Here is a 22475-nt window from a genome sequence, read left to right on the forward strand (position 1 = left end):
GGGGAGCGTTCCTGCTCCTTCTGGCTCCATAGGAAGGTGGGTTTTTTTTTAATTCAAAAACTTACCTTTGGCAGCTGCAGAAGAATCCTGAGCGGGACGGATCCGACCAGTGAGGTGGCCAATTTGTCCAAGCGGTCCTTTAACAGGCGTTAGACCCCTAATTTACATATTCAAAGGACCTAATGCCTGTTTAGGCGTCCACCTAAAAAAAAAAAATTGGCCCCACCAATTTGGTGTAGGTTGACACAATGCTAAATTGGTAAACTTTGCACCCGTTTTAAACCTGAGAAACAGTATCAACGCATAATAATTTCTACCCAGCTGTGTTTGTGTTTGTGTTTGTGTGTGTGTGTTTGTGTGTGTGTTTGTGTGTGTGTTTGTGTGTGTGTGTGTGTTTGTGTATGTGTGTGTGTTTGTGTGTGTTTGTGTGTTTGTGTTTGTGTGTGTGTTTACATTATCACCTTTTATGTCTTTTTAATATCCTTTTGTGTTTTTAAACTGATATAATGTGATGTAATTTGTACAGCCGTACAAATTTTATAGTTCTGAAAGGACAATATTCTTCCCCTCACATCATAGTCCTGCATTACTGATGAACCTGTTGCACATTCCCATGCATTTACTTCCCAAATGCCTCACCCATTCTGACATGAATCCCTCCCTGTTGACCCAAAATGGTGACGTATCCTAAAGACCAAATGTGAAATTAAGAAAGACCTCACTCCTCATCGGCCTGGAGCTTACTGCTGCCATTTAAAGCACCGTTCCTGCAAGGGACCCAAAGTATGCCCCATAATCAACCCTCTGAGGTGGCTATTGTCTCTCCTTTAGGTGTATTCCCTTTTAAAATTCCCATCACCTCTTTAAATAACTTTCATGTTTGGCTGGACCTACTCTGCTTTCCCAAACACGTGTAAGCTGCACAATGTTGCATGTTCCACCTGCTCTTAGCTTTCAACACTGGGTCTGTCAGGTTCTTGCTAACTGCTGGTGAAGGCTAGATTGATCCCTTCGCACTATGTGACATATTTCTGCTAGCAGCCCCATGTTTGTATATTATGGGATGCAGCAAGCTCGACACCCAGGCTATCTTTCTATTGCTGTTGTCTCAATTCCCACTCGCCCCCTTCTCCCCCCACCCCCCCCACCCCCGGCCCACAAAAGATCTCAATCTCAGATAGCAGTACATAGTGTGTAAGTGAGAGCCCGTCACCCTGCACATCACACATGTAGGAATAAAAATATCTCATTCTCTCAAGTTCTTTTCATTTTCCTGTGATTAATTTATTTTTCCAGTTGTGTCGGGAGTTCTTTGGTGGCTGTACTATGATAACATAAACGATCCCAACGTAGTCTTGGAAACGGAGAAGGAAAACACAAAAGCGCTTCTGGGATTTGCCATTACTGCGACCATCATATCGGTAAGAACCTTAAAGCCAAAACCTCCTGGATTATCAACTAGTTGAAGGGGTGCATTTAACAACCTGAAGTTGAAGTAGAATAGCAGGGGGAAGGGAACGTGAGCAGGGAGACAGAGGAGGGGGAAACAAGGATAGAAACAAAAGACAGAAAGGGAAGAAGCAATAGTGGAAGGCAGAGAAAACAAGGGCGAAAAACAAATAGGGCCATAGTGCAAAATAAAACTAAGATGACTAGCAGTCTTAAAAAGACAAGTCTAAAGGCATTGTGTCTTAATGCGCGGAGCATTCGCAATAAGGTAGATGAATTAACACCGCAGATAGATATTAACGGTTTACTAAAAGGGATAGTTGCGATTACGGAGACATGGCTGCAGGGTGACCAAGGATGGGAACGGAACATCCAGGGGTATTCAATATTTAGGAAGGACAGGCAAAAAGGGAAAGGAGGTGGGGTAGAGTTGTTTAGTAAAGGAGTAAATCAATGCAATAGTGAGGAAGGATATTGGCTCGGAAAATCACGATGTGGAATCTGTATTGGTGGAGCTAAGAAACACCAAGGGGCAGAAAACATGGTGGGGGTTGTCTATAGGCCCCCAAACAGTAGTTGAGATGTAGGGGAGGGCATTAAACAGGAAATTAGAAACGCATGCAAGAAGGGTACAACTATAATCATGGGTGACTTTAATCTAGATATAGATTGGTCAAACCAAATTAGCAATAATACTGTGGGGGAGGAATTCCTGGAGTGTGTACGTGATGGTTTTCTAGACCAATACGTTGAGGAACCAACTAGAGAACAGGCGATCCTAGACTGGGTATTGTGCAATGAGAAAGGATTAATTAACAATCTTGTTGTGCGGGGTCCCTTAGGTAGAGCGACCATAACATGATAGAATTCCTCATTTAAGATGGAGAGTGAAGTAGTTGAATCTGAAACTAGGGTCCTGAATCTAAATAAAGGAAATTACGAAAGTATGAGGTGTGAGTTGGCTAGGATAGATTGGGGAACTTTACTAAAAGGGATGACGGTGGATAGGCAATGGCTAATATTTAAAGAACGTGTGCAGGAATTACAACAATTATTCATTCCTGTCTGGCGCAAAAATAAAACAGGAAAGGTGGCTCAACCACGGCTTACAAAAGAAATTAGGGATAGTATTAGATCCAAAGAGGAGACATATAAAATTGCCAGAAAAAGCGGTAAGCCTGAGGATTGGGAGCAGTTTAGAATTCAGCAAAGGAGGACAAAGAGATTGATTAAGAGGCGAAAAATAGAGTATGAGAGTAAACTAGCAGGGAACATAAAAACTGGTTGTAAAAGCTTCTATAAATATGTCAAGAGAAAAAGATTAGTGAAGACAAATGTAGGTCCCTTACAGTCAGAAATGGGGGAAATTATAATGGGGAACAAAGAAATGGCAGAACAATTAAACACATACTTTGGTTCTGTCTTCACAAAGGAGGACACAAATAACCTCCCGGAAATGTTAGGGAATCAAGGGTCTAGTGAGAGGGAGGAACTGAAGGAAATCAGTATTAGTAAAAAAAAATAGTGCTAGGGAAATTAATGGAGCTAAAGGCTGACAAATCCCCAGGGCCTGATAATCTACATCCCAGAGTACTAAAGGAAGTGGCCCTGGAAATAGTGGATGCATTGGTGATCATCTTCCAAAATTCTATAGACTCGAACAGTTCCTACAGATTGGAGGGTGGCAAATGTATCCCCACTATTTAAAAAAGGAGGGAGAGAAAAAACAGGGAATTACAGACCAGTTAGCCTAACATCAGTAGTGTGGAAAATGCTAGAGTCTATTATAAAGGATGTGATAACTGAACACTTGGAAGGCATTAATGGGATTGGACAAAGTCAGCATGGGTTTATGAAAGGGAAATCATGCTTAACAAATCTACTGGAGTTTTTTGAGGATGTAACTAGTAGAATAGATAGGGGAGAACCAGTGGATGTGGTGTACTTGGATTTTCAGAAGGCTTTTGATAAGGTCCCACATAAGAGGTTAGTGTGCAAAATTAAAGCACATGGGATTGGGGGGAATATACTGGCATGGATTGAGAATTGGTTGACAGACAGGAAACAGGGAGTAGGAATAAACGGGTCTTTTTACAGGTGGCAGGCAGTGACTAGTGGGGTACCGCAGGGATCAGTGCTTGGGCCCCAGCTATTCACAATATAGATCAATGATTTGGATGAGGGAACTAAATGTAACATTTCCAAGTTTGCAGATGACACAAAGCTGGGGTGGAATGTGAGCTGTGAGGAGGATGCAAAGAGGCTCCAATGTGATTTAGACAAGTTGGGTGAGTGGGCAAGAACATGGCAGATGCAGTATAACATGGATAAATGTGAGGTTATCCACTTTGGTTGTAAAAATAGAAAGGCAGATTATTATCTGAATGGTGATAGATTGGGAAAAGGGGAAGTGCAACGAGACCTGGGTGTCCTTGTACACCAGTCGCTGAAAGCGAGCATTCAAGTGCAGCAAGCAGTTAGGAAGGCGAATGGTATGTTGGCGTTCATTGCAAGAGGATTTGAGTGCATGAGCAGGGATGTCTTACTGCAGTTATACATGGCCTTGGTGCGACCACATCTGGAGTAATGTGTGCAGTTTTGGTCTCCTTATCTGAGGAAGGATGTCCTTGCCATAGAGGGAATACAGCAAAGGTTTACCCGACTGATTCCTGGGATGGCAGGACTGACGTATGAGGAGAGATTGGGTCGACTCGGCCTATATTCACTAGAGTTTAGAAGAATGAGAGGTGATCTCATTGAAACATATAAAATTCTAACAGGACTGGACAGACTAGATGCAGGGAGGATGTTCCCGATGGCTGGGGAGTCCAGAACGAGGGATCACAGTCTCAGGATACGGGGTATGCCATTTAGAACTGAGATGAGGAGAAATTTCTTCACTCAGAGGGTGGTGAACCTGTGGAATTCTCTACCACAGAAGGCAGTGGAGCCCAAGTCATTAGATGTATTCAAGAAGGAGATAGATATATTTCTTAATGCTAAAAGGATCAAGTGATATGGGGAAAAAGCGGGAACAGGATACTGAGTTAGACGATCAGCCGTGATCATTTTGAATGACGGAGCAGGGCCGAATGGCCGACTCCTGCTCTGATTTTCTATGTTTCTGTGAAGTGTTGTAACGCAGTCATATCTAACACCAGTTCCACACCATTTCAGTACCTGCCTCAGGCCTGGAATTGCCCATTTTACTATGTGCTTTAGTTGCAGCACTCCATATCTGCAGTTTGAATGTATTTTTAATGTGCGCAAGGTAAACTTACAGCCACGGTTGAAATCTGAATTGAGTGAACTAGGATTCACCCGTGTTCAGATATCGCCAGCTTTGCTCATTAAGAACAGGTTTTGAATGTAAACAGTTGGGACTGAGAGAACGCAGAGTCTGTGTATAATTTTCGGACATGTTAGTAAATCAAACTCAAGTGTTCTCTCCTAGAATAGATTCTCGGTGATTCATGTTGAAATCGAATTCAGAAATGTCTTTGTGGCTACCATTTTTATATATATATGCCCCTAATAAATCCTACAGAGAATTCAGGAGAAACTTCTTTACCCAAAGAGTGGTTAGAGTGTGGAACTTGCTACCGCAAGGAGTAGTTGAGGCGACTCGCATAGATGCATTTAAGGGGAAGCTGGATAAACACTCGAAGGATATGCTGATAGTGTTAGATGAAGTAGGGAGGGAGGAGGCTCACGTGGAACATAAACGCTGGCACAGACCTGTTGGGCCGAATGGCCTGTTTCTGTGCTGTACATTCAATGTAATTATAAGTTTAATTTTCTATTGGTTGCAATGCTTTTTTAATGAAAAGTAGAGCATTAAGTCAGCGATCATGTAAGGGGATTTCCTCATCTAAATATATTTCATTCAGGAGAAACAACGTCAGAATATAGAATAACACCCTGTTTTCCCCCATAACTTTTATTCGGGAAGCTCTGTTTGTCAAAGTAAACTGTGTACCCATAAAAATAAAGATGGTGTTGCTGGCTAACACATGGAATCATTTTGGGGTTCTAATAAAATGGATGCTTTGTGATTTGTTTGAACAAAATGGATGGCTGTCTTCAACTTTGCTTTTAATGTAATTTCCGTATTATACTTGGCTCAGTGGTAGCACTCTCACCTCTGAGTCAGAAGGTCATGGGTTCGAGCCCCACTCCAGAAAATTAAGCCCATAATCTAGGCTGATACTGAGGGAATTCTGCATTGTCGGAGGTGCTATCCTTCGGATGAGATGTTAATCAAGCCCTCGTTTGCCTAGTCAGGTAGATGTTTTTTTAAAAAAAAAATCCCATGGCACAATTCGAAGGAGAGGAGAGGAGTTCTCCAGGTGTCATTTGTCCTTCAACCAATATTGTCAAAATAAATGAATTGGTCATTTATCACATTGCTGTTTGTGGGATCTGGCCATGCTTGTCTACATAACAACAGTGACTGCACTTCAAAACAATTAACTGGCCGTGAAGTGCTTTGGGATGTCCTGAGGATGTGAAAGGGGCTATATTGATAGAAGTTGTTTCTTTCTGTAAGTATTTTGCTAACGGATTTACTGTCTCTGCAGGTAATCCTTATAGTGCTGACTTTGGTGATGTGGAAAAGGATCAGTCTGACTATTCAGCTGTTCCGGATTTCCAGTAACCTACTCCGGAATGTTCCTCTGCTGCTCTTCCAGCCATTGTGGACCTTCATCATCCTCACTTTATTCTGGATGTATTGGGTGGCTGTGCTTCTAAGTCTGGCCACCGCAGGTGGGTAGCTATGGAACTGATTTCTGTGGACTGTTACTAAAACCATTGAGTCAGGCAACACATCCCAGAGTAGCCAGGTTAGGTTGAGTCCTGCAGAGTTTGTTAAAGAGCAGCATGACCCCCTAATTGTTTTGCATACACTTTTTATTCACTTGAAGTGATGAAATACGACTTCCATTAAAATGTGTGCTTCGGACTATGGTTGTATTTCACAAGTCAAAAAATGCATTGCATAGAAATAATCTAATATTTAATTAAAATATTGGTGGCTTGGGAGCACTGGATGGTACTTTGTGACCTGGTTTGAGTCCAGGTCAGACTCCTCTGCTTGTTTTGTGTAGGAGTGCTACTTGAGTTGAAGTTGGGCAGGTTCAAACCAATTCCAAATGGACGTGATCCCACAGCGCACACAGTGTTCCTGACCTGACTCGAAGTTGACTATCTCCTCCAGAGAGATGACTGGTATGGGAAATAGAATAATGTCACACAGGTAAGGTTGGAGGCACACTTTTGGGGTTGGGCTGGAGTAGAGGGAGCTTTATGCTGCCTTTCATGACTCTGAAAATGTTTGAAGACCCTGATGTTTCTGATCATTATAGCCAATAAGCAAAACAGTCTTAGTGTATTATTAAATCAATATATTAAATTGATTAATGACACACTGACCAGTTTAACTGGGTTACTATGGCACTATAATAGCTATTAAAGAGGGAGCCTCGACAGAGGTGATGACTGAACATGAGTTCAAGTCGTGAGGTGGGAGAAGGGAGGAGAAATCCGCTGACTCGTGCTGCCTGACTAAATGTACTGTATGGTGGCTGATAGAGAGTGGTATCAACAGAAGCCACTGAGAAGTTTGTGACCCCAAAATTAGAAAAAGACCATTGAACCCGTCCATCTGTTGTATCATCCAGCTCCTGATCTGTTTATTTTTAATCAGTCCCTATCCCAAAATGATTATTCTGTCTACTCTGTGCTGAATTGGCAGTCGTTCTAATTTCCCTTAGAATGCATTAGCTGAATCAGTATATATTGCATCACAAGGCAGCCTGTTTGAGGTCAACAGCACTAAGGTGGGAAACAATTATTCCTTAAGCCGTGTTTAGCTCAAGGCTTCTTCAGCCTACTGCTGCATCCCTGGTTGTGCACAAAATACTTGCCTACCCCAGCTTTGTCGTTACCTTATTTCCTGCCCCAAAATAGTCATGATTCCAGAATAGATTTAACCTTGGTATTCCTCAGCCCCTCTGCAAAGGTTGGGTCTAAATCCATGAGTCATCTTCATATGAGATGAACTTTGTGCTCATCAAGTTGAAGGCTGTTGACGCTGGGGAGCGGAACATTTTTTTGCCCCACTTTTGTAACCTAATGTCGGTACAAAGAACTCCCAGCTGAGCTGTAGCAAAGCCAGCTCCAGAGGAAAACTCCCTTTTAGTCTGCTGATGTCCCTTACTGACGTAGGAAAGTGTTTGATACTGGGAAATATCAGCACTATATAGGCTAATAGGTGTCCGGGGGTGTGTTGCAAGGCTGTATATCTTTGGGAGGGGAAGCTTTCAAAATTGCTTAAGTTTCACTCTTGTGGTTTATGAGCCTTTTGCTGGCTGTATTTCTCAGCCAAGAAACTCATTTCAGGCTCCTGAGGGGAATTCAGGCTCTATTAGATAATGGTACACAGAAGAAAGCTGAAGGAAGGTTTCACTCTGTCACCGACAAGTTGTTTTGGTTGTTGTGCTACAAATCTTTCCTGTTTATATATAAAAAAAATTGAACCTGATTTATTTTACATACTAGCTCTTGCTAGCTGGTGTTTCCTTTCTCTCCAAGTTGGCTTAATTAAGCATTTGGTAAGCATTAACTTTAAGAATGTGCTGTGTAATTACTGAGATCGCGCTGCATGCTTTAGCTCACATGGATCACAAGATGGCGTCTATGCACTACCTGTCAAAGGATGTGAATGTTGATTATTAACAGACACGGACCACTGGGGTTTCCAGCAGATCGGAGAAAATGTTGGTGCTAAATAATGCCAGTAATTTTATACATCGCCCACTAGCTAATAATTTACTAGTTAGTTTGCAATAGCATTGTGCATGAACATAAGTTAAAATAATACTTGTGTCCCTCTCTTCCTGTAACACTCCTGTCTGGGTTCTCACTCTCTCATTCTTTTTGTCTCCCACTGTCTGTGTCTGTCTGTCTGTGTCTGTCTCTGTGTCTCTCTCTCTCTCTCTCCATCCAAATACAGAGAAGCTAATTCTGCTAAAGCAGATAAGTGGTAGGCCTGGGCTAAAGGAGCTTCCTACTGTATTATAACCGTTCTCTGGTCTGCAAAGGAGCTTTTATGAAAAGGGCTGTTGCCAATTCTAATGTATTTCAACAGCAGCAGCATTCACTGCAGCTTTAAGCAAGAAAAAGCTTGCATTTATATCTAGCACCTTATCACTGCCTCAGGATGTTCCAAAGTGCTTCACAACCAATGAATTGCTTTTGAAGTGCTATTGACAAATGCCTAACTCAGTGGGGATTGCTCTCCCCTATGAACATCAAGCCATCATAAAATATTTATGTATGTATAAAATGTCTACTGCAAAATTTTGAGAAATGCACCAAATAGAAAATGAAAAGTCAATACTTTCAGGGCATCCTGTAGACACCGCCATTTCCCTACCCCTCGCCCCCCCCCCCTCAAAAAAAATCTTACATCTGGATGTTAGTAAGAACGATGAACATAGTTAGTGAACTTTGTACATAATTGCAAATCTTACTAAAGTACATTTATCTGCATAAATGTTCTCATAAATGGGAAACGGCTTTATCTGTGTTTTACCTCTGATATAAAGTTTCCTGTCGGCATTATATTCGATGAAAGTAAATTCCCCTCTATGTTTCACTTTTTTTGTAACCTCGCTAGGGTCACGCACCAATCACAATCAAAAGGCAATTGGGACCAAATGTGATGTTATTAGTTTCATACTTTTATAAAGGTGATGTGACTTATGACCGAATATCTGCTTTCACTTTCTTTGATAATCACAGGGTACGTGCTAGCTTATGTTTAGCCCCCAACTCCATCTCATTGACCCAGAAACCCATTGACACATGAATGCCTCAGCCCCTTTAGCCAGCTGCTGTCAACAGCTGAAGGAGGTGTGAGATGGTCCTTCTGAGACTCCCACCACCCAGACACTTGATTAGAATCATAGAAAGGTTACAGCACGGAAGGAGGCCATTCGGCCCATCAAGTCCACACCGGCTCTGTACAAGAGCATTCCAGCTAGTCCCACTCCTCCACCCTATCCCCGTAGCCCTGCAATTTTTTTTCTTTCGCATACTTATCCAGTTCACTTTTAAAGGCCATGATTGAATCTGCCTCCACCACCCCCTCGGACAGTGCATTCCAGATCCTAACCACTCGCTGTGTAAAAAGTTTTTCCTCATATCACCTTTGGTTCTCTTGCCAATCACCTTAAATCTATGTCCTCTGGTTTTTGACCCTTCCGCCAATGGGAACAGTTTCTCTCTATCTACTCTGTCTAGACCTTTCATGATTTTGAACACCCCTATCAAATCTCCTTGCAACCGTCTCTGTTCCAAGCTTCTCCAGTCTATCTACGTAACTAAAGTCCCCCATCCCTAGAATCATTCTAATAAATCTCTTCTGCACCCTCTCTAAAGTCTTCACATTTTTCCTGAAGTGCGGTGCCCAGAACTGGACACAATACTCCAGTTGTGACCGAATCAGTGTTTTATAAAGGTTCATCATGACTTCCATACTTTTGTACTCTTATGCCTCTATTTATAAAGCCCAGGATCCTGTATGCTTTTTTAACCGATTTCTCAACCTGCCCTGCCACCAACCTGCCCTGCACATATACCCCCAGATCTCTCTGTTTCTGTACCCCTTTTAGAGTTGTGCCTTCTAGTTTATATTGCCTCTCCTCGTTCTTCCTACCAAAACGTATCACTTCGCATTTTTCTGCGTTAAATTTCATTTGCCATGTGTCTGCCCATGCCACCAGCCTGTCTGTATCCTCTTGAAGTCTATCACTATCCTCCTCACTGTTTATTACCCTTCCAAGTTTTGTGTCATCTACAAATTTTGAAATTGTGCCCTGCACACCCAAGTCCAAGTCAATAAAATATATCAATAAAGCAGTGGTCCTAGTACTGACCCCTGGGGAACACCACTGAACACCTCCCTCCAGTCAGGAAAAACAACCGTTCACCACTACTCTCTGTTTCCCATCCCTTAGCCAATTCTGTATCCATGTTGCTACTGTCCCCTTTATTCCATGGGTCGCAATCTTGATGATAAGCCTACCATGTGTCACTTTATCAAACGCCTTTAGAAAGTCCATATACACCACATCAGCTGCATTGCCCTCATCTACCCTCTCTGTTACCTCATCAAAAAACTCGATCAGGTTAGTTAAACACGATTTTCCTTTAACAAATCCGTGCTGGCTTTCCCTAATTAATCAATCCACACTCGTCCAAGTGACTGTTAATTCTGTCCCGGATTATCGTTTCTAAAAGTTTCCCCACCATCGAGGTTAAACTGACTGGCCTGTAGTTACTGGGTTTATCCTTACACCCTTTTTTTGAACAAGGATGTAACATTTGCAATTCTCCAGTCCTCTGGCACCACTCTCGTATCTATGGATGTTTGGAAGATTATGGCCAGTACCTCTGCAATTTCCACCCTTACTTCCCTCAGCAACCTAGGATGCATCCCATCCAGACCTGGTGACTTATCTACTTGAAGTACAGCCAGCCTTTCTAGGACCTCTTCTTTATCTAGCTTAATAAAACATCCCAGCAACTTCACTGGTGTGTTTTTCTGTTGGTTTGGAATAGATGCTCCAGGGGCAGTGTTGACCAGTTTACAATTAGGTCGAGACTTTATTTTTTCAGTTTAATTTTTTTCATTTCACAAGTTTGCTTGTTTTGTTCATTTTCAAATGCAATTAGATGCTGATCACTGTCAGCTTAAAGAAAAAGTGAGATTTTTTTAATCCAGAATTTTCATTATGAGGAACTAATGGTAAAGTGGTATGTAATGGTGGTATGCTTTTCTGATTTTGGTTTTTCTGTATTTTACATTTCAATGTTTTAATCTCCTCCAGGCAATGCTTATGTAACTGCAGATGATCAGGTTGAATACAGACCACTGTCTGGAATTCGGTACATGTGGTGGTACCATTTAATTGGACTGATCTGGACCAGTGAATTTCTCATTGCCTGTCAGCAAATGACGATCGCTGGGGCTGTGGTCTGCTGTTACTTCAACAGGTAGGACTAAGAGTAGAACCTGTTTGTTACAAAGGCTCATGGTGATGTAATGCATGGTCAGACATCCCATCTGACAGTGGTTACTTTGACGTTGTAGTGTGGTTTTAATGTGGGGACTAAAAATAATGTTTTTCTATGTAGCGAATTGAAAAATGAGGCCCTGATTCGGTAATGCACTAGTGCTTTGCCCCCTCACCTCAGGGACCTGGACTTGAATTCAGCCGAGTCTGGTGGCATGATAGCGCCCCTCTGCTGGTTGTGAGTGACCTACATAACACATATTCAGGCAATCTCAAGTTCCCAGTGGATGAAGGACTGCAGTTTGTCACAACTGTGGACTCTCATTCAGCCCATGAAGGTGGTTTGTGTGGAAAATGAAAAAGTTCACACTAGTGCCGAGAGACGCACTGGGCACTAAGGCACATTCTGGGGCAAACAAGTGGGCATTTTGCTCTCCACTTGATCCATGCTGAACCTGATCTGAAAAATCTTGATGTTAACACTAGATGGTGCTTGTGAATGGAATGCTTTACCACTTTCTGAAACCTAAGGGCCAATTTTAATGGTCGGAAAATTGTGGGCTGAATTTCTGATATGGGCTGCCAAAGAGCGAGGCTCCTCGCTGGTGTGGGTACGTAAAAGTAGCCCTTAAGGGTCAGAAAGTGGAAAGCATTGCATTGATGAGCAAAAGTTCACCAAATGTGCTTCATTCAGAAAGATAAGGATTCTCTACAATCAGCTGTAAGTAGCCATTGAATTCATTAGTACTCCACTTTTAATAGGAAAAAGTCAATGTATAAACTTTACTTGAACTGAAGGTGCTGACTTGATCTTTTCCTTTAACAAGCTAACGTGGAATAATAAAAGAAGTTGGAATTAAATTGTCAAAGTGTAACTTTTTTAATTCCGTGTAGTAGTGTGTCCCTCATACTCAAAGTTGATGGTTCCATAATAAAGGGACCATAAATTCACGGTAGATGAGTGACTTGATGCCTTGCAGGCTAATTCGTGACAGACATTGTCTACCATAGGCCTCCCATAACCACATTTCTAGGAGGTTCTCCTGTTGATCCCTGACATTGCCAAACCTTCCGACTCTTGCATCTTTGCTCCACACTGGCATGGCGTTGTAGCTCAACGCCCTTCACTTCTTCCTTCACTTCAGCACGTCATTGCCGTCTGTCGGTGACCTAGAGTTTCCCTAAGAGTCAGTGGCCATGTTGCACTGCTTCAAATGAGTCTTCAATGTGTCTTAATTCCTGGGATGAGAGGGTTGTCCTATGAGGAAAACTTGAGTAGAATGGGACTATACTCTCTGGGGTTTAGAGGAATGAGAGGTGATCTCATCAAACATATAAGATTCTGAGAGGGCTTGACTGGGTAGATGCTGAGAGGATGTCTCTCCTGGGTGGAGAGTCTAGAACTAAGGGACGTAGTCTCAGGATAAGGGGTCGGACATTTAGGACTGAGATGAGGAGGAATTTCTTCATTCAGAGGGTCATGAATATTTGGAATTCTCTACCCCAGAGGACTGTAGATGCTCAGTCGTTGAGTATATTCAAAAGTGAGATCGATAGATTTTTGGACTTCAAGGGATGTGGGAAAGTGGAGTTGAGGTCGAAAAACAGCCATGATCTTATTGAATGGCGGAGCAGGCTCGAGGGGCCGTGGGGCCGTATGGCCTACTCCTGCTCCTATTTCTTATGTTCTTGTGGTGCCTTTGTTGTCTGCCCTGCTTTCTCCTGCCGTCCACCAGTTCTCCAAAAAGCACCTGCTTCAGCAACTGTACATTATCCATCGTAACAACATGTCGATTCCAACGGAACTGAGCGATGATGATCAGAGTCTCAATGCTGCTGCTGTTCCAGTACTTTGTTGTTAGTGATCTTGCCCTGTCACCTAACACAAAGTAAGGTGCAACGGTGTCTTTGGTGAAACCTTTCCAGCTGTTGTGTGGTGTGCGCCTTCTATAGAGTGTCCATGTCCATGCTTGGCCAATGTATCAAGACCAGTGTCATCACTTCCTTATCTATTCTTGCCTCATCATATAATACACTTACAAGATAGGTGAACTTCTTGACTGCATTCATTTCAGTTTTGCCAACCGTGATCAATGGTCTAACATCTGGCTTCTCAGGACCTGGTTGATACATTACTTCAGTCTACTTCAGACTAATAGTAAGCCCGTATCTTCTAGCAGAAGCTCAAAATCTATCATCTTCTGTTGCAGGTCCTCTTCAAAGTGCGCATTCATCAGCATACAAAATTTCTTGCATAATTTGTTTGGAGACCTTAGTCAGTACTCGTAGTCTTGGTAGATCAAACAGTTTCCCTGTTTTGCGGATTCATATCCTAACTTCTACCTGAAGATGTCTAGTTGCATCACCCAGCACAGCCGCAGAAAAGAGCACAAACTGAGCATAGCCCAATAAACATTCTTGCTTCACACCACTCGAAATAATGAATAATTTGGACAGAGTGTGGTCAATGTACACTCTACCATCATGGAGCTAGTTCCGTGGGTGCTGACTCAGACTGGGATCTGGTTCCATGGGTGCTGACTCAGACTGGGATCTGGTTCCGTGGGTGCTGACTCAGACTGGGATCTGGTTCCGTGGGTGCTGACTCAGACTGGGATCTGGTTCCGTGGGTGCTGACTCAGACTGGGATCTGGTTCCGTGGGTGCTGACTCAGACTGGGATCTGGTTCCGTGGGTGCTGACTCAGACTGGGATCTGGTTCCGTGGGTGCTGACTCAGACTGGGATCTGGTTCCGTGGGTGCTGACTCAGACTGGGATCTGGTTCCGTGGGTGCTGACTCAGACTGGGATCTGGTTCCGTGGGTGCTGACTCAGACTGGGATCTGGTTCCGTGGGTGCTGACTCAGACTGGGATCTGGTTCCGTGGGTGCTGACTCAGACTGGGATCTGGTTCCGTGGGTGCTGACTCGTGCTGGGATCTGGCTCTGTGGGTGCTGGGATCTGGCTCCGCGGGTGCTGACTTGTGCTGGGATCTGGCTCCGCGGATTCATGTCTCAGACCGGAATCTGGTTCCATGAGTGTTTCCACCCACTGGTACATTACCAAAGTGGCTATTGCTTACATCTGAGCTCTGACAGTGAACGTTGTCAAGCTATTCGACTTTTGGGGGAAGTGGCTGGTTACAACTGAGTCTCGATCACATGAATGCTTTCCAGCAGAAGCAAGAACATTGGAAATTTTTTTCCACCGGGTCCTGAACCTAGCTGTAGCACTTCTCCCTCTCCTCCCTCCCCCCTCCCCAAACTCTAGCACCCACTACTGCAACTAAGATCATCAAAAGGACCGGGAATTGGACCTGTTGGATTCCTGGCTCAGTACCACACCGAGCGGTGCATTTAAACAGAGTCTTTGATGGAGCAGCATTTCTGACGTTTAATGTGTGATACGATGTGGAGATGCCGGTGATGGACTGGGGTTGACAATTGTAAACAATTTTACAACACCAAGTTATAGTCCAGCAATTTTTATTTGAAATCTACAAGCTTTCAGAGGCTTCCTCCTTCGTTTTACCTGACGAAGGAGGAAGCCTCCGAAAGCTTGTAGATTTCAAATAAAAATTGTTGGACTATAACTTGGTGTTGTAAAATTGTTTACAAATGTGTGATACAACAGCGATGTTTCTTTTTGCTCGAGGGCTCGGTCTAATAAATGATCACTGAATTCTTTTCTTAGGGACAAAAATAATCCACCCAGCAACCCAATCCTCAGGAGTATTTCAAGGCTCTTTAATTACCATCTGGGAACGGTTGTTAAGGGTTCATTTATAATCACTCTTGTCAGGATTCCACGGATTGTTCTTCTGTACGTTCACAGCAGCCTGAAAGGAAAGGTAAGATAAGAGTCAGGGCTTGGATTAATTTCCAGTCCTTTTGATATTTTTCGAGATATCCCTTCTGTTTAAAGAAAACTTGACCATTTAAAGTAAAGGTTTTATGTCCTGTGACTTTACCATTTTACTGAAGTGCATTTGTAAGATTTTTGTGAACTGCATTTTAAAAAAAAGTTGGATCCAATTGAATGCAGCTGTTAATAATAAGTTATTTAGTCTTTGATTCTGAACGGTTAGCTTTTATCCAGTCCATTTCTGTTCCAGTAATTGTGTTGACGTCAAAGCCCAACATCTGGCTGTGAGATCCATTATTGATTGTAGATTATTACAGTGTTATGAGACTGAGGGGAATTGATCATCTTGTGACCTGCTTCTGGTACCAAAACATCTTGTACAATGAAATGATTTCAGAATGCCCTCTCTCACATTTTTAAACAAGAAATGAAAAAGGTTCAAAGTGAAATGCACCAGCTGTGCTTTAAAATAAATCTTTGCAAAGAGAATTGATTCAGTCGGGGGAATGGTACAGCTCCTACTGCCATCAGTACAAGAGTGAATGTGGATGCAAATGTTCACATCCCTGGGGCAAGATGAATTTTGCTGCCGTTTTATATCAGTGAGAGCCCATGTTCGAGTGTGTTCTAGTTTAAACTATAGATGAGCACATGTAACGTGCAGTGCGTTGAGGACCGGACGAGTCCACAGGTGGGGTTGTTCTGTCAGATTGTTATCCTCGATTCCCTGGTTTGGATGGTTTTCTGTTGTTTGTTTCTCTGGTGCTTTTCAATTTCAAAAATGGCTCGCCAGACTCCCAGCAATAACACAGCTTTGAAGATGGTGATTGGTTAACGCCCTGAGTTGTGAAGATGGTGATTGGTTAACGCCCTGAGTTGTGAAGATGGTGAGTGGTTAGCACTCTGTTTCAATGCTTTATTCTCCACCAACCACACACACAGTTCTTACTTGTAGACAGCTCAGATTTACCAACCGGACACACATGCATGAAGTGCCACTCGATCTTTGCCGTTTTACCAAATTCCTTTCACTTGTAATTTAAAAAAAATGGAAAGCTTTATATTTGCGGCCAGTAAGATTAAGAAGGTGTGTTAACCAATCGCTCCAGAGTTCTGTGTGACTGAAGCTGTCAAGTAATTTTTTGAAAACTGGAAAGTTTCAGAAAAATAAGCAGTAAAAACTGTGCCCGTCCCAGCCCACTTCCTCTCCTCACCTTGTGATGTTGCTCCATTTCCTTAAAACTCCATTCTGTCACTTTGTCTCCAGTTATCATGCCCGCCTTTTATTGTTTCTCACTTAAGAACAAAAGAAATAGGAGCAGGAGTAGGCCATACGGCCCCTTGAGCCTGCTCCGTCGTTCAGTAAGATCGTGGCTGATCTTCAACCACTTACATTTTTTTACTCCAGCTTCTGATCCAGATGTTTGTACTGAAGTTCCAGCTCCCTTAAATCATCATCTCTTGTGGCTACAAATATCTCTCCCTCGCCTCACGTTATTTTTCTCCTGTCTCCATCATTTCACTTAAGAATTCTCGAGAACTTGTAACTGTTTTGTCAATCAAAAGCAAATCTGGCAACTCCACCTTCCCTTCTTTCTTACTGACTTTGATGTTCCCCATAAGGATTGGCTCTGCTTCTCTGTTTCTGTGTGTTTTGCTATCCTGAATGACAGGCTGATTTCTAATTCACAATCTGATCCTGATGATTCAGTTACACTAGATTTTTTTTTTTTCCTTCCCCCGCCCCCCCCCCCCCCCCAATCCCAAGTTATGAATAATAACTGTCTCCTGATCGCTGGGTTTTTCTGACATTTATTTATTGTAGAATAGTATGAAACAACTCATATTGTGAAAATCAGTCTTTTTTTGACACTGCGGGACTGATTCAGTGGCGTTGTGAATTGGGAATCTTAGGCCATCTACCTAGTGGAAGGTGCTGTTGGGTTAGACTTACCTTGCCAGATTTGTTACAATGTGCCATCTTCTCTTGCACCTGCCCCTATGTCCTGCTGTTACTTTAGACAGCATTGAGCCTGGCCTTCATCTCCTGCCAGGGATAGTGCACTGCTATCCTCTAAGGAAGGAGCCTTGGAGTGTCAAACACAGCTCTCCTCACATCCACATCATACAGTATGCATATCCACTTCACCAGCCACCAAATGGGCACTGCTCAGCACAGACTCCTTTTCATGCCTCCACTTTGGGTTTACTATTCAATTTTTGGCTGTGACTTCTTCCTTCCTTCCTTATACAACCTTTACAAAGGCTGAAAACTTGGCAGAAGCATTTTCTTTGGCTTATAAAAAGGCTCCAATATTTTTTAACCCCTTGTATATAGCCATTTATTTTTCGTTTGAGCAGCAGCCCTTTTAAGTGGTCCCAGTGGCTATCTTGCTGGGTCCTTGGAATTGGTCTTTATAAATCAGCCAACTGGGATGGTCTTTAGGAATTCAATGCTACTTTTCCCTGGTCCAAATGCTGCATACACTCTTCTGACCTATCTGTGCTAATGAAGTAACTGATGATTTTCTAACTGCTACAGAAGATTTTGAACCTTCCATCAGATTTGGTTCACATCATGGTTTAATCATGCCTGCCTCATAATCTATGGTACCTGGTACCTTGATTCATCTCTGCGCGTCATTTCTGTTAATCCACAATTAGAGCTGATAAAAGTAATTTTATTGAAGTGTCAACTGCTGTCTTCCTACCCCTCCAGCAGATCCCCATCAAATTCAAAATGGCAAACACGTCCTTGTACTTTTTGTGAGTTTTCCTTTCAACCTCTCCTTCCTGATGGTACAGCTTTTAGCCTTTCTGAAGAGAAAACTGATCTTTTTGGCTCTCTTTTCTGCTCCAAATGTAACGCTCGATGACCCTGGTGAAGACCCTCCCTCCGTTGCTCCATTCTGATTGACATCAAGTTTAACGTCCAGCGGGTCTATCAGATCCTCGGCATTCTGAATTCCTAAAGTACTTCCTGTCCTGATATCCCTCCCATTGTCTTCAAGATGTACGCCTCCAAACTTATCCTTGTCAATCTCTCTCACTCCCAGTCTTCTGCTTTCTTGTAGCTCTTATGATTCAAATTACCCATTGCCCTTTTTTGCTACTTCATAAAGTTGTGGAAGCTGCTGCCAACAAATTATGCATCACCTTGAAAGTTCTGGCCTAATCCATTATCACCAGTACGACTTTTTGCTTGACCACTTCACCTGTGATCTTGTTCTGCACCTTTGGAACTCGGTTCAGATATCTCCTGAAGCCTTTGGCACCACAGTATCTCATTTTCTCTTTCAATATTTTTAATCTTGGTGGCGTCCTGCATTATGGTCTTGCCGCTGCATCTTTTGGTTTTTCAATTTTTTTTAAAAAGTGGGAGTCTGAATGAACTGTCAGACCAAACATAGAACGAGGTGTTTAAAGAATAATGAGCAGGAGTAACATTTCAGCTGCAGACAAATTGGATTTGACTGACTGTTTTGGATTTGACGGACTGTTTTGCTCCCTCTTTTAGGAAAGTGCCTGTGCCAGATGTCTGGTTAAATGCTGCATGTGCTGTCTCTGGTGTCTGGAAAAGTGGCTGCGATTTTTAAACCAGGTACCTTAATCCCGTAAGAGCTGCTAATGAACTAATGGGGTTTGTGCAATGATCTTTATTCAGGAGGAATTGAAAAGGCTTTGTACTTGGGCACAGTAGCAGTAAATGTGTGGCGGTTACCCACTATATCTGAGAATATTAATATGTCGACCTGGGATTGACCCTTTCAAAAGTCAGAACATGATTCTGATATTAATAATGCAATTTTAACAAAAAGGTTAAAATGATGCCAGTAAACCTGAAATGGTGGCCCCATTATCTGCCTTCTCAGGTATCAGTCATAATCTTTGCAGCAGGCATCACGGCTGCCAGTATTATACAGAAAAGCGGGGGCCGGGGCCGCTGGCAGCGTGGAGCCCGGCGGGGGCCGGGGCTGCTGGTATTTTTTTTCAGCCCTATTGTTCTGGTGTTACTGATAGCAGGAACTGCAACAGCTGATCTGCCAATTCAATTCTGCTCAGTGCACCCATCCCCAACTCCAGCGATTGGACTAAAGAAAACCAACCAAAAATGTCCCCCCCCCCGCCAACCCCTATCCCAGTGGCAGAGATGACTAGATGACTGTTGAAGGCAGCATGTGCTCATCCCAGTGATCTCATCATCAAATTACTACATTGCCGATCTCCTTGGAGACTATTTAAATGGGTTCCTGTTCCGATGAGTAGGATCTGTATTGAATTTAACCAATGAGCAATTAGTCACTCTGCAATGCTCAGTAATATTTTCAAAATAACATTATGGGAGTACAGGATGGTTATAGAAATCAAACTCGGATCCTCCCGGTGGGCTGCAATAGCGGAGTAACCAAGAAATGGAACAAATAGCCTTTACCTGTTCTTCTTGTGTTATCATAACTTGCAGTAACTTGTGTTTGAATAAATGCAATGACTTGTACTTTATTGCTACATTTAAAGTTTTTTTGGAAAATCTAGTGTATGTATGTGTTGTACTTGCTTGGTTTAAAAAGTATGTTTGTTTCTTTAGTCACCATATTTGATGATGATTTTGTTTAACATATTTATAAAACTCTTCAGGTGTTGATATTGCAGCATGTGTGCTGCTGATTTTCACAGTCTGGGAATTTGGAGGATAAGTTTCATAGCTCTCACGGGTCATCTGAAGAAGGGAAGGAAGAATCTATCTAGTCACTTCCAACATTGCTAACATGTGCCCCAGTCATGCCTCTCAAATGTCCCCTATTGACACATAGATGTTATGTATTTAAATGGCAGTAAACAAGCCTGCCCATCGAGGCAGACCTTGTCCACATCATTCTCCAGAAAACAATTACGTGATTTCACGTACTTACCTTGTGATTTTAAAAGCATGAAGGCTGCTTTTTGATTGAAAAATATGCCATTGCTTAAACATCAAGTCCAGGTGCTTTTATCTATTGTTTGGATGGTGCATAAAGCCAGCCTATTTATCCAGCTCTGCTATTGATGGTTGGGAAGAACCAGCCTGAAGGGTAGAAGGTCAGAGGTTTCTCAGGGAGCCAAAAAGAGCAGGAGAAAGAGGAATCGTTTGAAGAACAAAAGATGTGAAGCTGTAATACTCCAACCTTAAGCTTCAAGAACTAAATCAGGTATTTCACTTTTATTGGTTAATGCAATTTTGCTGTTTTATTTATTAGAGCATTTTTTTAAAATTTGAAAGTAAAAGTTTATTTATTTAAACCTTTTAATGTTTCTACTAATTTTTTTGATTTCCTTTTATTACCATATTAATTTAATCTTTTACTGCACCAGCCTTTTAAGTGCATTTCTGTGTACTTTGCTTATTTAAATATATTAAACCATATTACTTTTGTGTTAACCTGTATTTTAAACTAAGTGAGATTAGCCTCATTAACTTAATTTCCTTTTTTTAATAAAGCATATTCATTTTGCAACGACTTTTTCATGCTTTTCATTGCACTTAGTGCTTAACATGCTTCTTGTAATCACCTTTCCATGTGTTGTTATTTTCCAGTCAGTTGGAAATGAACAGTGAGGTTTACACTGAGAACAACAATGTCATCACAGCAAAGAAGGGACAAAGGCATCAGAGAAGAAACTACATGGTGATAACTGTAAGATTGTCCAGCTGTTGGTTGTCAGACTACTGAAGCCAGAAACTGCGGTGAAACTACTGAAGCACAATGGCCCTAAAGTATTAGACAGCTCAGAGATTTTCTACCTCAGACTTAAATTCATGTTGGGCCTCAGTTTCCTTGCAGGAACTTCTCTCGGGCTTTTTTACAATGACAGCATGAAGCACAGCTTCGCCTCTCTGTTTCAGTATTGGTTATTCCAAGGTATCCTTTCTGGCACAAACACTAAGCTTGCAAAGACAAGATTAGCTGTTGCCATGGTAACCATCTATCCGTGGCCTCTGTGTTATAGTGTATCTCTCATTCTACCACTCGGCTCAGCTGCTTCACAAAGCAGTGATTATTCTCAGCAAGCAGTCCATGGAAAAAGAGGAACTGGAAAAGTGCCACAGTGCTGTTCTCATGATTCTCACTGGCTGGTCTGCTGCCATTGTCATCGCTGGAGGCTGGCCAGAAATCTGTGTCTGTAAACATCCATACTTTTACTAACGAAACTTGCAATGAAATAAATGCTCAAACTTTGCACAATCATGATGGTGTTAGCTCTTCTGTAATAGTTTCTAATGATACTCATCAATCAGTGTTTGCATGAGTCTGATTCGGATTGTAAACTTGTAAACAAAGCTATTCCTGTTGAACAATCAAGCCATTAAAAAAAAACACACAACCATCTCCTACTTTGTAGTAGACAGCTTGGTTTGATAATTCAGCAAGTTGTTTTCTTCAAAACAGAAGTATTGAAAACTGAGCCCACCCACTCTATTTTATCATGTTGTTAAGGGCCAGCTTAATGTAATGCAGTTTACTGTTAACCTACTCCTCTAACTCAGATAATTCTTCATCCCTGTACCTTTTTTGTAGGTCAGGAAATCAGGAGGAGATTTTTTCCAGTTGAAGCCACAGGACTGTTTCCCTCTTCTCTCTATGTCTTCTCCCCGTGCCTCTTTTTCAAAAGACTTCAGTTAGTTTGGTGTCGTGTTGGCATTCAGTCACAGTCCTTCAACCAAAAGAGAAAATGTGACCATTTTAGTCTGGTTCATTTGATTTAAATGTACCCATGGCATCGATTGGACTCCTGGGCATCTTTAGAAACTTATTTTATTGTTGGGGAAGGTGGGCACTCCAACAGTGCACTCTGGTGCATAAAAATTAGGGAGTAGAGCTCAGTGCACGGCACAGTCAGCAGTATAACTTAAGTCTGCTGACTGAGCATCACACTCTACAAATGCCAATTTGAGGCCAGTATCCAAGATGGGGGAAGGTGTAAAACACAACTGTCTTCACAATGACTGTTTTGAAAAAGTTTTAATAAATTTTCTTGATCTGAAAATTATTTTTGTTTCAGCCTCAAGTTTATCATAGAATCGTAAGCACAGAAGGAGGCCATT

General features: G+C 42.2%; 1 protein-coding gene and 1 long non-coding RNA gene across 2 annotated transcripts in view; one reads left to right on the forward strand and one right to left on the reverse strand.

The window, feature by feature from the left end:
- The window catches only part of LOC137325171 (choline transporter-like protein 3), a 71965-nt gene that overhangs the window by 36243 nt on the left and 13247 nt on the right, over positions 1 to 22475 (forward strand). The window contains exons 8-12 of the mRNA XM_067989962.1: positions 1297 to 1421; positions 6030 to 6216; positions 11346 to 11511; positions 15224 to 15380; positions 18912 to 18995. Of these exons, the coding sequence (XP_067846063.1) occupies positions 1297 to 1421; positions 6030 to 6216; positions 11346 to 11511; positions 15224 to 15380; positions 18912 to 18995 (719 nt within the window). The remainder of the gene's footprint in view (positions 1 to 1296; positions 1422 to 6029; positions 6217 to 11345; positions 11512 to 15223; positions 15381 to 18911; positions 18996 to 22475) is intronic.
- Positions 15256 to 16688, reverse strand: LOC137325172 (uncharacterized). The gene is made up of 2 exons (XR_010963833.1): positions 16609 to 16688; positions 15256 to 15368 (listed from the first exon to the last, which is right to left on the reverse strand). It is a non-coding gene; the product is annotated as an uncharacterized lncRNA (long non-coding RNA).

The sequence above is a fragment of the Heptranchias perlo genome, chromosome 9, assembly GCF_035084215.1.
Source record: "Heptranchias perlo isolate sHepPer1 chromosome 9, sHepPer1.hap1, whole genome shotgun sequence".
NCBI classification, from domain to species: Eukaryota; Metazoa; Chordata; class Chondrichthyes; order Hexanchiformes; family Hexanchidae; genus Heptranchias; species Heptranchias perlo.